Below are 15668 nucleotides of genomic sequence, written 5' to 3' on the forward strand. Positions count from 1 at the left end.
CAAGTGCGTCCGGCCCCGATCGTGCGGAGAAAAGGACTGATGCGCAGGGTGGAGCCAAGGTGGGCGGGGTTACATCCGCGTGCCGGGCCCCACGCAGGAAAGAGAGGAGGGACACATTTTTGAAAAAAATGTGGATGCTTTTTACAAAGTGCTCCGGTCCCGTCCCACAGGACAGAGAGATGTCCCATAAGTATGGAGGAAAGGGGACGGGACGTAGGAGTATTGGTGCTTGTGTTGACTGGCATCCCAATGCGTCTCTTGCCAGAGATTTACACACACTCCTGCCAGGAGCATATATCAAAAGGCTGTCACAATGTGTAGGCGTACCAACAGTTGAATGAACCAGTCATCTATCAGGTCTGAATCCTCTGTTGTTCAAGATGATAGTTTGTCGAACCCCTGGTGGTTGGATGGGTTTGACTCAGAGCCTAGTCCCTGCAACTGTAGTGTTCATTCAGAAAGTTGTCTCAACTAGTAGATTGATTGTTCATTTAGACTTATTGTTCATTGACCTTGATGATTTATCTGTTCATTTGATTTAATTCAAATGATTTTTCATATTTTTTCTGATATGTTTATTTTGAATTTGACTTGTTATCTTGTGAATCGATTATCTTCATGTATGAATTTTGCACCTGGTCCCATACTGCAAACTTATGGTTTTTTGATTGTGATGTAATTTTATTCAGAAACACTCTTCGCACTTTTATGGGGCAGAGGGAAATAAAGTGGTTATTTTGAATTTTGCAGATAGTCCATCGAAACTACGAAACACCATATTCTGTACTGTACTGCACTTGTCCCATTAAGAAATAAGTATTTGGTCCACAGGTTTAAAAAGATGGTTTGTGCAAATGAGGATAATCTGTGGAAATGTTGCCTCGGGGGGCTCTGTGAATGCGGATGGATTAGCATTAGCAGTTTTTTTGAATGGTGTTAAATTTTAAAAGGTGACAAACTAAGTATTAGTAAGGACATCATTAATTTTATAACAACTTTGACTGTGTAGAATGTTGGTTTTTATTAGAGGTGTAGGTTCTATACTCACGGTTTGATTGGTTTTAGAATTTTGTTTTAATTTCTATATTTGATTAACTGTACTGATGAATTGTGTGTTTTTCTATGACATGTAAAGGTGTATTGTTATATAAACCACATACATGAAAGATTATTTTTAAAAAGCTATTTTTTAAGCATCCATTGTACAATTTGAAACTATAGGATTTATACAGAATGTATTCTTTATTCACACTTTCGTCTTCATAACAAATAACATGCTTGGCATTCAAGGACAGAAAAGCAGAGCTCTTGTGTATGATATTCTGTCTGGGCCAGACCACTCCTTTGCCAAGACACCCAGAACATGAATAAAGTTAGTATGCTGCAGACACGGTGAGGCAAACTAACTGATCCATGGCATAGGAAAACACACAATATTCAAAAAGTAAAACATACCTGCCCAAAAACAGATGATCACACCACACAAAAAATGTAACTATTCATTCATCTGCTAAGGCCTATCCGCAAGAAAATGGTTAGGGTCACAGAATACTACTTACATTTTAAGATAAATGGTGCATTCATGTTGTATTCATTTCATGTTTTCCAACCACCATTTATTTTAGCAGAGTTTTAATTTTACAGCATATTTATATTGAAGTACATAGTGAAAATCTCATATTGCTATCCAGGTTTTAAAAAAGATTTTATAATAGCTACACTTTTAAAATATTCTACAAGCTGAGAAATAATTAAGATAATAACATTCTGTGCACTTGCAAAGGACATCTGTTCAGATTCAGATCGCTAACTACACTGGCACATCATAATGATAAAACAAAGAATTCTGTTCTCTGAAAGAGTTGACAGCAAACCAGCGTAAGTGGTCTCCCCAGACAATCCTATTTTAAAAGTCACTCAAAAACTGGGTTCCCATACTGAAGAAATCTAGAAATGTATTCCCGTCTTGTCACTGCTTAACCGTCCCTCTGTGAACTTACTAAGTTTGGGAACAGGCTGTGTATCCCAAAACTGGTATTTACGTTTGCTTGCCTCATCAAGGTTCTTAGCCGGGCCCTGGCATGCAGACAGCAGCTCCATTGCTCTTTGAATGTCTTGAAGTTTTTGCATTGGAATGTCTGGGTTCTGCAGGAAGACAAGAACCAAAAAACGAAAATCACTGACGTGTTCTAATGAGCACCACAAAGTTGCTGCTTTCATTGACTATCAAACTTTATTTACATACATTGGTTGGAGAAATACCACAAGCCGCACAACGAATCGGTTTAACTTCCTAAAGTATAGAATTCGTATGCATGCTGCAGATCTATTTGTGATCATTCGACAGTTCACCGATACATAAACAAACGGACACCCTTGGATCGTTTTTGAGGTGATGCCGGCAAGGGCTGGTGGGTAGGTCAGGGATAAATGATCTGAGATGACAAACCCTAAACGCACAAAGAAGAAAACCCATAATTCTAAGAATCCTTTTGCTTTTGAAGCAGCTACAAGGCATAACGTAAGCAGTGACACATAGCAATTTGCTATGCAATTCTGTAGATTTGCTCATTAACTTACACTTGTGTAGCACAACTTGCTTTTTAAATTACCCTGTTTAATGAAGGCACAGCTCACTCTGCTACCTCTCTTGCCCACAGGGCTCTCGCCACCCTCTTGTCTGTTCACTGCAAGTTCAAAGGGGCTACTAGTGAGAGAGAGAGAGAGAGCATCAGTAATCCTCTCCTCCACTGTTAGAAGCCAAAAGGCCTGTGTGGGAGCACTATGCAAGAAAATACTAAAGTTACTCACCGTAGTGACTACCTTAACTCCTAGTCCATAGTCCCCTTCCCTCCATACTTATGGGACAATCCTCCGTCCTGTGGGACGGGACCAGAGCACTTTCTAAAAAGCATAACATTTTTCAAAAATGTGCCCTTCCTCTCTTTTAACGCGGGGTACCACGCGCAGCCATAACACCGCCCTCCTTAGCTCCGCCCGGCGCATCGCCCATCAGTCCTTTTCTATCACCAGGTCTATGACCTTTAAGCAATAACAGAGGAAACTTTTTAGAGGGGACGGCGGGCGGGCATATGGAGGAAAGGGGACTATGGACCTGGAGTAAGGGAGTCACTACGTTGAGTAACTTTATTATACTCCTACGTCCCGTCCCCTACCCTCCATACTTATGGGAGATTCCCAAACACAGGAATTACAGGTGGATGGAAACTCCTTACTGAAACAGGTTCCTAAGCACAGCTTGACTGAACTGAACATCAGCCCTGGATCTCCGATACAGACAATAATGCTTACAAAAAGCCGATGGGGATGCCCACGTAGCCGCTTTCGCGATGATCACCCAGGGAACATTTTTGGAAGGCAACGGCAGCCACCTTGACCCGCACAAGATGAGCATGAATTCCCTTTGGGGCCGGAAGACCCTGAATGGTATATGCCTCAGAAATACAGGCTGCGACCCACCGCGAGATGGTCGCTTTCGAGGCCGGCTTACTTTGCGGATTTCCGAAGGTCACAAAAAGCTGCAAAGAGTTCCAAAGCTCAGATATTCTGTCCAGATAGAAGTTAAGGGCTCTTCTAACGTCCAGGCAGTGCAGAACACTTTCGGCCTCTGAGGCCGGGTCTGGGAAGAATACAGGCAATGAGAGTGACTGATTCAAATGAAAATCAGAGACCACCTTCGGAAGAAAGGCAGGATTCGTTCGCAGGACACCTTTATCCTTATGAAAAGTAAGGAATGGATGTTCCACCGACAAGGCCTGAAACTCAGTTACATGCCTTGCCCAAGTCACAGCAATCAAAAAGGACACTTTCCACAAAAGATACTTAAAATCGACAGTAGCCATGGGCTCAAAAGGCTTATGACAATGGCGTAAGGACCACATTCAAATCCGACCTTGGATGCAGGTTGCGAACAGGAGGAAAAAGATGCATCAGGCCCGCAAAGTGTCTTTTAATGACTGGATTAGACAGTGAAAAGGAGCACTGGTCAGTGGACAAATAAGCAGCAACAGCCAATAAATATGTCCTGCAGGACAAGACATGGATGCCAGACTCTGCCAGATGTGAAACAAAAGACAGGACCATGTCGATAGTACCCTCCCTGGGGTCCAGCTGCCTGGCCAAACACCAGCGACAAACCATAGCCATTTGCTTCTATACTGAGAACTTGTTGAGGGCTTCCTGGCCGCTTGAATAATGCGCATGTTATCCCCAGACAAATTGAAGCACTCTAAAGATCTGAACTCAGGCACCAAGCCGCCAAGCTGAACGATTGTGGGGAGGGGGTGTCACAGCGGTTGATCGCTCTGGTGAAGCAGGTCTGGGACCAGCGGAAGCTTGAGCGGTGGGCATACTGATATATGCTGAAGCTCCGAAAACCAAAACCTGGCCGGCCACCAAGGGGCTATGAACAGCAGGGAGCGATTCTCTGTGTTCCTTAGCTTGCAAAGTGCCTGATGCATCAGAGGAAGAGGAGGAAAAGCATAGGCCTTCATGTTGTGCCATGGAATTTTGAGAGCATCCCCCAGTGAGGAGGCTCTGAGCCTGTTTCTGGAGGCATACTGGGGAAGCTTACTGTTTGTAGATATCGCAAAGAGGTCCACTTATGGAGTGTCCCAACAGGGAAAAATATCTGAGAGGATCTCCGTGTTCAGTTCCCACTCGTAGCTGACAATTGCTCGTCGACTGAGGGAATCTGCAGTGACATTCAGCTGGCCCGGGATGTGTACTGCTACCAGCCAGATACCATGCTTAATGGCCCATTCCCAGATCTGAATGGCAAGATCCACAAGAGGAGACCTGGTACCCCCCGGCTTGTTGATATAGAACATGGACACCGCATTGTCCGTGCGGACACAGATCACCTTGTTGACCCTGCCTGGTTTGAACGCTTTCAGCGCCAGCAATATCGCCAGGAGCTCCAAATAATTTATATGAAGCTGTCTGTCCTGTGGCGACCAAAGAGCTGAAACCTGAAGATGATCCAGCGTCACACCCAAACAAAGAAGGGAGGAATCAGTTGTGGCAGTCAATAGTGGGAAAGGGTCCTGGAAGGGAGCGCCCACCGACAGATTGCTGAGAGACTACCACTACAAGAGGTGCGCCCTCATGAAAGGTGGACCCAGTATTATTTTTGGAATCTGGATCCACTGCTTGAAGCCATGAGCTCTGAAGAGCCATCTGCGTCCGCCTCATCTTGAGACGTGCAAGAAGAAGAGCCAGCATGCGCAAAGTCATGAGGCCCAGAAGCCTCTGGAACCACCAGGCCGACATGCTCCCCGACTGCATAAACACCTGACACGTGGCAAACAGATCCGCCATTCTGTCCCCAGTTAGGTACACTCTGCAAATGATTGTGTTTCAACGAAAACCCAGGAAAATCAAGTCCTGAGAGACCGTCATGGAGGATTTCCGCCAGTTCACCGACAGCTCAAGGAGGAACAGGAGCTGGAGAAGAGACAGAAGGCTGCTCGAGGCTTTCAGTGGACAAGGACTGCGCAGCAGCCAATCATCCAAATACAGATACACATGGATACCCTTTAGCCGAAGATAAGCTGCAATGAACGACATCTTCGTAAAGACACGCAGTGCTGAGCTGAGACCGGACGCGTTGGATGACACGCAAGGGGATCAGGATGCCGATGACCAGCTCCGCTCTGTTAGGGCTTTCCATGACCAGGTACTGGACATGACTCTTCTGGATGTTCCAGTACCTGATGCACCCCCTCCGCAAGAAGGGGTGCTTTCGGGGGCGTTCACCTGGTCTCCTCAGGAGCGCACTGGCTTGTTCTTCCAGGAGGTCATTTTGGCCGAGGTCCGCAAAGTCTGGGATAAGCCACACTCTGGACTACACGTTAACAAAAAGATGGACACTCGTTATAGACTTCATACTTCGGAGGAGGTAGTCTTAGCGTCTTGCCTGCTTACTTCCTCCACAGTGGTGGCAGCTGCCACGCTTCAATCCAGACCGGCTTCAGAGTCATCTACAGCGGCGGCTCAGGTTCTGGACAAAGAGGACAAGCTGCTTGACTGAGGAGTAAGATCTTTGCTAATTCTGCCCTGCAGTTGCGCCAGGCGAACGCAGAGCTCATTTTAGTGGGGGCAAATATGAAAATGTGGAAAGGTCTCTCGGAATTTGAGGAGTTCATTCCTGTGGACAAGCTGGACGATTTTAAGGCTGGCTTGTCAGATGCCAGAGTCCTGGCGCAGGATATGCTTGGGGCTGCGACGCATCATGTCGACACCTCGGCTCGGGGCCTCATGCTTGGCGTGGACACCTCTCGTCAGGCTTGGCTTCATGCCACAAAGTTTTCCAAGCAGTTTAAAGATAAAGTTCTGGACCTGCCCTTTTGACGGCAAAAAACTGTTTCATTCATCAACGGATGTAGAGCTGAATAAAACTAAGGATAGTACTGAGACGGCAAGTCTTTGTCCGTTCTGGTAAAACCACCTTTTAGGGCTCACAGAACGCCTTTGCAGCCTCTGTCTTCCTCGGGATCTCAGGGGTTTCTAGATCGAAAGACACGGAGAGTCGATCCTGCAGCTGGACACTCCCGTCGGCGTCAGCAGCGAGGCCGGGTTTTCTCTCGGTCCTCACCTCCTCCTCAGGATCTGGGGGTCTCGCCTCTGAGTTGCAGTTCACACGGGAACGGGCGGCATTTTGTCAATGCCTGAGGAGAACTGCGTCAAATGTGTGAGTGAGGCAAGGGTCTCCACAGACAAGTCAGGGGTCATGACTTTAGCCTTGACACAAGGAACCTCGGCAGAGCCAGTACTGTGTGGCCTAGGATGTTTCTGAGAAATACTAATTGCCAAATTAGCCTCTGAAAGAGGAACCTCGGCCATGCCGGAAACAGAGGAATTACGGTCAGCGACCTCACTCTGTGCCCCCGCAACAGAACCGGTATCCCCACTAGAGCAGGACCGATGAGGAACCCACCTCACCGACAAAAAGGCTTCTCAGTTCTGTTGGTCCCCTTAGCCTCTGATAGAGGGACCTCGGACCACAGTCCGGTAACAGCACCCTCACGAGGGGCCTCGAACCTTGGTTCGGTACAGAAAACCTCAATAGAGGCCTCGGGGCATGCCCCGGTGTCTGTAATGGGAGCTCCAGACAAAGACCTCGAAGCAAGCTCCGGCACCCACTGCCTCAGTAGAACTGGGCCATTGAATAGCCCACATAGGAGGGGCCTCGGTTTGCAATCCGGCGTGAGCAGGCCCCTTACGTAGGCGCTCTGAGAAAACTCAGTACTTTTCTTAGGCCTTGAAGGCCCCTCAGGGGAAACCCTGGTAACCAAGCTTTTAAAACCCCTCCCGGACCGGGAAGACCCCGGAAAGGAGTCGCACGGTCGGGGTGCCCTAAAAATGAAATAACTTACTGGGCGTCTCTTCTTCTCGTAGATGAAACTCTGAAAATGCGGAGGAGGAGTGCGTTGAAACACCTCCTCCCACCGCTCCAGACGACGAAGTGCCTGGACCGAAAGGGAATCATAGTAGAAGCACAAGTCCCACCGGTGGTCCGGACCCAAACACTCTAAACAAAGAGGATAGGGATCCGCCCTAGCAAAGCGTTGTTCGCAGGAAGAACAATTAGGAAAATCTAACCAAAACGGCATAGACGGACTACCACGCAACCGCTAAACCAGAGCAGGAGAGAAGGACACTGGAAGGAAAAAAATCTTCCGAAGATGCAAGTGCGTCCAGTTCCGAACGTGCGGAGAAAAGGACTGATGCGCTGGGCGGGGTTACAGCCACGTGCGGTACCCCACGTAAAAAGAGAGGAAGGACACATTTTTGATAAATGTTATGCTTTTTCCAAAGTGCTCCGGTCCCGTCCCATAAGTATGGAGGAAAGGTGACGGGACGTAGGAGTATGTGTTTTTTCAAATAATTAAAAAACAAAAGTAATTACGATTATACTTTTATTAAGCCAATTATATCCTGTTTGGCAAAGACTAGCATGTGTTAACATTTTTCTTTTTCAAGACAGTGCTGCTTTTCCATTCCTAAAACATTAAATTATATAATGCATAATTACAGAATTGCTACTGTAAAACACTGCATTCTCTCTACTTTTCAGTAAAGTTTAGGTTAGTGTATCTAAATCTCAGTTTCAAATGTATTTCATTTAGTTGGGGAAGATGCATCAGATTGATGAGTGAACACTTTTGAAAGTGTACATGATCGCACAGCCAAATGCTTTTGAAGGCAAAGATAGTTCTGTGACCTGCTGGTTGAATTAATCTGTGCAACTGGTGCTCAATCCAGGAGCTGATCCCAACTCCATGACATTCCATCTTATTACCCTGTTGCCCTGTTACCCTGTTGCCCTGTTTAAACCAGCTACCCTGAAAGTGAAATGGCTGCAATCTACAATATTCACCTATTTTGCCCAGTTTTCTTCCTGCTATGCCATCCACTCTGAACAGTATCTTACTTTCTTTCCTCTTACATAAGGAATACACAAAGCAAAGTGATCAATATTTCTGTCCAGTCTGTATATATACCTATCTACTGTAATACCATACACTGTGGTTAGCCTCCAGAGCTCACTTTGTTCTACACTTATGATTGCATAATGTATTGGCACTTGCGGGAGAGAGCTAGCCAGTCTGGAGGCCGCAAATGCAAGAAGAATCTGCAAGTACCCACCCATATTTCATTCTGGCCTGCTGTGCCTCTACCCCAGCATTCACCTCGTTTTTGGAGGTGGTACCCCAGCCGGAGTCTCCACTGGAGTGGCACACTTCGACCCGCCTGCTCACTCATCCGAGTACCTCCCGGCTCATCTCCAGGTCCTGCAAAGAGTTATTTCCAATTGCAGTCATAGGTGTAATTTCTTTTAAAGGGAAGCATGGATTGTGCAATGCCCGATTACCTTAAAAACAAAAAAGCTTCAGGACCTCAGAAAGCAGCTCTGAGTGCTTATAGCAATAAATATCGCTTTCATGAGTGCACAGGACTGTGATGCTCCGTATGGGCATAGCTGGCTGAGGCTTGAGTAACGTTAGGCACCCTGTCCTCCCCTGAAAGTGACATTTCACAATATATTGAAAACAGTTGATACCAACGGGACCAGGGGAAACCTCTTGTCCACCTGAAGCTGCCAATTACCCACACCCCCAGTCTTAACACCATACTATGTCTCAGACTATTACTTTCTTTTAGCATTCTGAACTTTGTGATTTACGAAAATTCTAGGCAACCTCTTACACAGAAAATGATGTGTCAAGTATATTGTATGTGGGACACTGCCCTGTGTAACACCGACTGCCCAGACCCTTGCACTGAACTGTTTTCAGATCCTTTTTATCATATCTATTTGTGTCCATTCATGAAGCTAACCGTTACATTTTACTAACACTCATCTGACTAATGGCTTACTTCAGTGGTACACAAAAATGCTGTATTGTTGCTTGTTTTATGTCGTGGGTACAAATAACGGTAGTTGCCATTACAAATATTAATTCAAAATTGCTAAACAAATGGGCTTGTTTGCTAATCAAGAACATTTCAATTAGCAAACTCATCTAATCAGTTTTTTAAAACAAATGTATGTCTTGCAGTTGGGTCAGAACAATCCTGCTACATAACAGTTAGCAAAAAAACATGACCCATGGGTTGTTTTAACATGCATTTGTGTAAGTGCAAATGTCCTCACAAGAAGAAATATAAATGGGGTGAGAATACAAAGGTTGGAACAGGAGTGGAGTCAGGCAAGGTTTCATTGCATTTAAGATTAACTGAGTCAGTGGGCATCCAGTATTGAGGAGGAAGTAGATAGTCCGACAACATGGGGTGAACATAGTCAGAAAAAGAGGGAAAGAAAAGAAATGTGCCGGGGGTTTACAGAGAAGTGAAGAGAAAGACCAAAGTATATATTAGATTAGAGGGGAATGCTGTATATTTAGATTGGTAGAGGACAAGGTAATGTATTTATTTGTGCAGTGCCCAAACCCGTGGGGATCACAGTTCTTGTACCAGGACAGGAGTAGAAATGAGCAGCTGCAGCAAAAACATAATGTTGATAGCAGGCTATTAGTCATATTTGTTGAAGAGCCAGGTTTCGATGAGTTTACTGAAAATCCAGTAGAAGTGTTCATTTCTGATAGTATCAGGGAGGGTTCCAGAGAGACTGTGCAGTGACTGTGAAACTGGAACCGCCCGCTCGCCAGGGCCATGGAGGTAGAAGACCGTAAGGGTCGGGATGCAATCCGTCTGGCAATGGGATGGTTGAGGTATGAGGCCGCATAAAATGTATATGCATCAGTGAGTGATGGATAAGATTTTAAAGTCAATGTGCGCTTTGATAGGGAGCAAGTGGGCATCACGTCGGGCTTGTGATATGTGATCAGAGTGTCTGAGGCCCACTGCTACTCTTAGGGCTTTCATTTGTAGCAACTGCAGTTTGGTAAGGTTCTTTCCAAATGAACGCATGAGTAGGGCAGTACAATAGTCCAGTTTACTGCCAACAATGGCTCTGGCAAGTATCAGGCAATTGTCTGGAGACAAATTGTCTACTGAGATCGATGAGCTTGGTAGTGTAGGCTATGGATGATGCCAGGGCATTCACGTGTTTGATCATTTTGAACTCTGTGTCAAGGTAAACAGTCTTAACATGTGAGGAAACTGGGATGGTGGTGCCATCAATGATGAAGGAAACAAAGGCAGGGTCAAGGTTCTTTAGACAATGAGTGGGACCCACAGTGAGTAGTTCAGCTTTGTCATCATTGAGACAGAGGTGGTGGTTGGCCAGCCAATTCTGTATGATGCTGAAGATCTGGTTTATGGCAGAGTCGCGAGAATAATCACCAGAGATGGGTAGGAGGATCTGGGTGTCATCTGCAAAGTTGGTATATGAGATACCTAGGTTATAAAATTACATGGGTAAATACCATAGGTTACACGATTTTACAAAGGAAAAGGGGAAGATGGAAGAAATCAGAGGGAACCGACCGAATGGGGGTTTGTTTAAAAGGAGAATAGGATTTCAAAATGGCTGCCGGCAGGGAGAGGACGTGCTAATCGTGGCTCATTCCTGGACCCAGTCTAAAGGTGCACATAAAGCTTTTCTTTCTCCCACCACCCTCTAAAATGGATGCAGAAGGAAGTGCCCACTATGGTAGCTGAGGCGAACGCAGCCCTGCAAAGTGAAGAAAATATCTCCAGCGGCAAAAGAGATGGAAGGGAGACCGGAGAAGGAACAAGGCATAGTGGCTGCCCTGAGCAGCTAACTTTACGGTACTCTACATGCAAGGGACGCGTAGTGCCTTCTGTATCCCAGCGGTGCCTATAAAAGATGATAATGGAAGAACAATAAGGATTGGAGGGAGGGATTTTGGAGGAGGAGCCCCTTATCTCCATGGTCCGAATACAGGAGCGGCCTTGGAGACATGACCGCTGTTGGGTGAGGAGGGCGGCAGGCAAAGCAACAGCTTGGTGCAGGTGGGACCCCTCCAGCGGATTGCGGGGTGTGGTGGGGCTGCATCATCCTTGAGAAATCTTATGTAGCAGGCCCCGTCCAGGCATCAATACTTGCAGAATGGATGGAGGACGATGTCTGCCCCACACCCGATTTAACAGAACATCTGCTGCCCAAGATAACGCTGAGGAAGGCCAGAGGTAGACAGCGCAGGTCCTGCTGTGACCCAGGAGAGTGCTGACCCGGGAGTTCCATAAAGTGCAGATTGCAGGTGAGGAGGAGCTAGGGGGGCCCGGACTACCTAGGTGGTATATTAAAAGAAGTGGCACACAGGGGAGAGCCCCGTTCCCATACAGGCAGCCGGCATCGAGATTAAAAATAAAAGGTGGGCCCACATCATGGTGTGATTCGCATGGTGTGATATCAGATGTGATATTATTACAAAGATCTGTTGTGTGACCAAAAAATACAAAATAACCCCCAATAAACAATGGAATCGCAACAAAGTGCTACCAGCAATTCCTCACACATTCGTAATAACTTGTAAACAGGCTCAATTCCCTCGTGACAACCCTTTCACTCCCTTCCATAGCCCCGAACTGTGCAACAGTAAACAACATTTGTGCTAACCCGGCCGCATGAGAGCATAAATTAGAACCGACACCCTGTGAAGAGTCCAAAGAACCTCCGGACAACTGACCAAACACCAGGCATATAATAGTCAGAGTTATCATGTCAGATCACCTCGGGCAGGCCCCATCTCAGAGTGTGAGGATCCCTTTGTCGAGTTCCTCCTCTTTCTAGGTTTCCTTGTGCTGCTTCTAGGCTCCAAACCAGAACAGGCTCCCATCCCCTTGTTGTTTAGGTTAGAAGCTGGGGTAGCATCCATCAATTCAGCCTCCTTTCCTCCGAGCTGACAGCATATTGTCGATTCTGATATTCAAATAGCAGTTTACAAGGAAAGCCCCAGCGATATTTGATATTTCGTGATTGTAGCCAGACTGTGACTATATGAAGCCTCCTCCTAGTCCAGAGTGTCTGAGGTGAGCGGTCTTGATACAGGGATAGCTGCGCCCCCTGGAATTCCACTGGCTCCTCCTTCCGAGCCACCATCTTGATCTCCTCCTTTAGCTGTGAGTAGCGTAACCTTGAAAGCTCATCTGGTGACAGGTTCCGCCTTTGTTGCATTAAAGACTAAACACCATGCGTTCCATCCATCTCCAGCTCTGTGGTGTCCGTGAGGTCCAATAGGAATCAGAACAGGTCACGGACATAATGCGCCAGGCCCTATGTATGCTTCAAGTAACACAGAGTATGCAGACATTGTTTCTCTGCTATCTGTTTTCCAGATCCTCCGGTTTTACCCAAATCACTTCTAGCTGCTTCTCAATGCCCACCAGCCTGTTTGTTAGCTCCGCATGGTTATGTGTCTGCTCACATGGAGTATTTTCCACATCATTTACCTGTGATTCCACCCCTAGCAGATGCAAGTTGAGATCTATGCCTGTTTTGACCAGCTTGTCTTTCGTAGACTTGATCTCCATTGTGAGAACCTGCTTCAGGGTGACAAGCATGTCCATCAGGTCGTCCTTAGTGAATGAAGGATGTTCATGGGCAGCCCTACGAGGGGGAGAATGGACTTCAGCATGGACCTCCCGAGAGCCTTTCTCCTGATGTTGCATGCCTAATAGTGATTTGATTTTGCCCCCTTTGGCTTTTGCCCCAGATTTAGCCATTACTGCAAGTGCTGGTCGGTGCTGCAAGCACACAGCGTTCTGCCAGCCCGCTTGAGGTTCCCTTTCCAGTCAGCTCCAGCTGCAAAGTTTGCTTATGATTGCACGTATAAAACCGCTGTTCAGAACACCAGTTATGAGTGCCACAGCACCCTCAGCCAGTCCAGGTTCATAGCGATGGGCGACTGAGAGCTGTCGCAGGAGTCCCCAACTAGCAATCCTGGACATAGGATCCGCCACAGCATTCTGCAGATCCCTATACCCTGCTAATGTATTAATATCAGCAACCGGCCGGGGTTCAGTATAATGTAAATAGCCTCATCCAGTAAGGCTGCAGCTATGGCCCACAGAAACTGCTGTTTTATTTGTTCATTTGTATTGTGCCGTCTGCCCGCAGGCATCGGGGCGCATGCATGGAGACAAAGACAAACAAATAGTGGCACAGAATGAAACAGGACAATTCACAGTACAGGTGGAGATGAGACATTTTCAAGGCAGAGGATCTTGTAATGTAGTTTACTTGAAAAGCAATGTTTTAAGCTTTTTACGAAAGGTGGAGTGATTGGTCTCCAACCTAAGACAGTTCGGTAGTTTGTTCCAGTTAACTGCTGCTCGATTGGGGAAAGCTCTACCCATACAGAGTTCTTTTTATGTTTCAGGATGGTTATAAATCCCTTGGCTTCTGATCTTAGAGCCCTGGGAGGGTTGTAGAAAGTGAGTTTAGACTTCAGATAGGCTGGTCCTTTGCCGTAAAGGACTTAAATTGCACGCAGTCCTCCATTTTCAACCAATGGAGGTCCCGTCTGGCTTCACTGATGTGTTAACTTCTTGCTTTTTGTTTAATCATTCTGATCGCATTGTTTTGGACCAGTTGAAATTTGTGCATACTTTGCTTACTTGCTCCTGCAAGAAGTGTGTTTCCATAATCCAGACGCGACAAGATGGTAGCTCTGGCTATTGTAGCACAATTCTTTTCACCAAGTAAGGGTCTAATTGCTTGAAGTAGTCTGATGTGATAGTTACAATTTTTGCTAACATATTTGGCTTGAGCTTCTGCATTAGGGCTGCTTCCAGAGTCATGCTGAGTGTTTTAACCTTACCCGCTACTACGATACAGGAATCTTTGATTTGGAAAGCCTGATAGTCAGAGGCAAGTTTGCCTCGTGCCTGGGTGGATCCAAAGACCATTAGCTCAGTCTTATTGCTGTTTAGGCACATACAGTTGTTATCCATCCACTCTTCAATATTATTAGTGTATGTTTAATGTCGTACTGTCCTTCGCGTAGTCTCCACTCAGTTCCAGGACCAGCTGAGTGTCGTCAGCGTAGTTGGTAAAGAACACCTGAAGGTGTTGTAGTAGCTCACATAGGAAACAAATGTATAAATTGAAGAGCAGTGGGGACAGACTAGCTCCCTGTGGTACCCCACAGAAGATGTTGAATTCAGAAGACAATTTGTCTCCCCAATGTACTCTGGATATTCTATTCTCGAGGAAGGAATATAGCCAGTTTATTGCTTCCTTGGAGCAGTTCGCTCCTGGGAACCTTTCCGCTGCCTGCAAACCTAGCTCCAAACAAACTCCAACCCCGGGAAGCATAGATCCCCAGGGGCCCAACCTGCTGGTGCGTTCTGCCAGGTTTGGAGCCCCTGGGGATCTATTGTTTGGGTGGCTAGGGCTCGGCCATACCTTTTGGAACCAGACCTTGGGACCAGTATGGGAGGATCACCTGGACAGGGGGTCCTTGGGGACTACGGGAGGAATGCCTTCGGGAAAGACCCTGACTTCGACAAGAATCCCCATAAACTCATGCAGCTCCCAAAACTGCCAGAGTGCTAAAAGCAGGAGCTAGCGGAGTGGGAGAAAAATTGGAATGAAGGATTCTGGGACTGTAAGTCCGAGGAAATTTATTTTGTGAACTTTAAGATGGGTCTGAGCCCAGGGGTGAACGGCAACCCAAAGAGACCCTGGAAATAATTTGCAAAGTGACCCCATATTATACATTCCAGTGAGCCCAACCTTTTCCCTTATGGTAACATTTGGAAACAACATAGGTTACCACACAAAAGAGGCCCAAGGTGCAGAGGCCTACCGGGAAATCTCCAGAGTTCCCTATATGCCAGTCCACTACTGTGAGCTCGAGTGAGGGAGACCCCTGGAGAGAAATAAGAAAGAGGCACACACACAGCCGGTGAGTTGGCAAGAGACCTGAGAGACCGTTGTGTGTAAAAGAAAGTTTGAAGTGATACATCGCAAGTGAAGGCTGATCGCGTGTGGATGACACATGAAGAAAAGCAGACCTGTGAATTAACTTTGAAGTAAAAAGACAGCTGTGGAATCAGTGATACAGAGTAGCGAAGTAGCAGCGAAAGGAAGTAGCCCACTCGGAAGTCTCTGTGAAAGGTGCATTGTTTGTAACGATAAAGCGAATGAAGTACAAAAGCAAAGTAAGCAGAATTACCTACTATGGAAAGGGAGTGTGGAAGTGGTCCATGGG

The 15668-nt window shown here is 46.4% G+C and overlaps 1 protein-coding gene across 5 annotated transcripts in view; it reads right to left on the reverse strand.

Annotated features, from left to right (window-relative positions):
* NMT2 (N-myristoyltransferase 2) overlaps positions 1–15668 on the reverse strand; it is a 1164729-nt gene that overhangs the window by 752496 nt on the left and 396565 nt on the right. For all 5 annotated transcript variants that reach the window (XR_011303356.1, XM_069648400.1, XM_069648401.1 and 2 more), the window contains exon 3: positions 2001–2145. Coding sequence is in view for 4 of the 5 variants with exons in the window: in XM_069648400.1 (XP_069504501.1) it covers positions 2001–2145 (145 nt within the window). In the remaining variant the exon portion in view is untranslated. The remainder of the gene's footprint in view (positions 1–2000; positions 2146–15668) is intronic.

Source organism: Ambystoma mexicanum, chromosome 2q (assembly GCF_040938575.1).
Source record: "Ambystoma mexicanum isolate Mex_15411 chromosome 2q, UKY_AmexF1_1, whole genome shotgun sequence".
Taxonomy (NCBI): Eukaryota; Metazoa; Chordata; class Amphibia; order Caudata; family Ambystomatidae; genus Ambystoma; species Ambystoma mexicanum.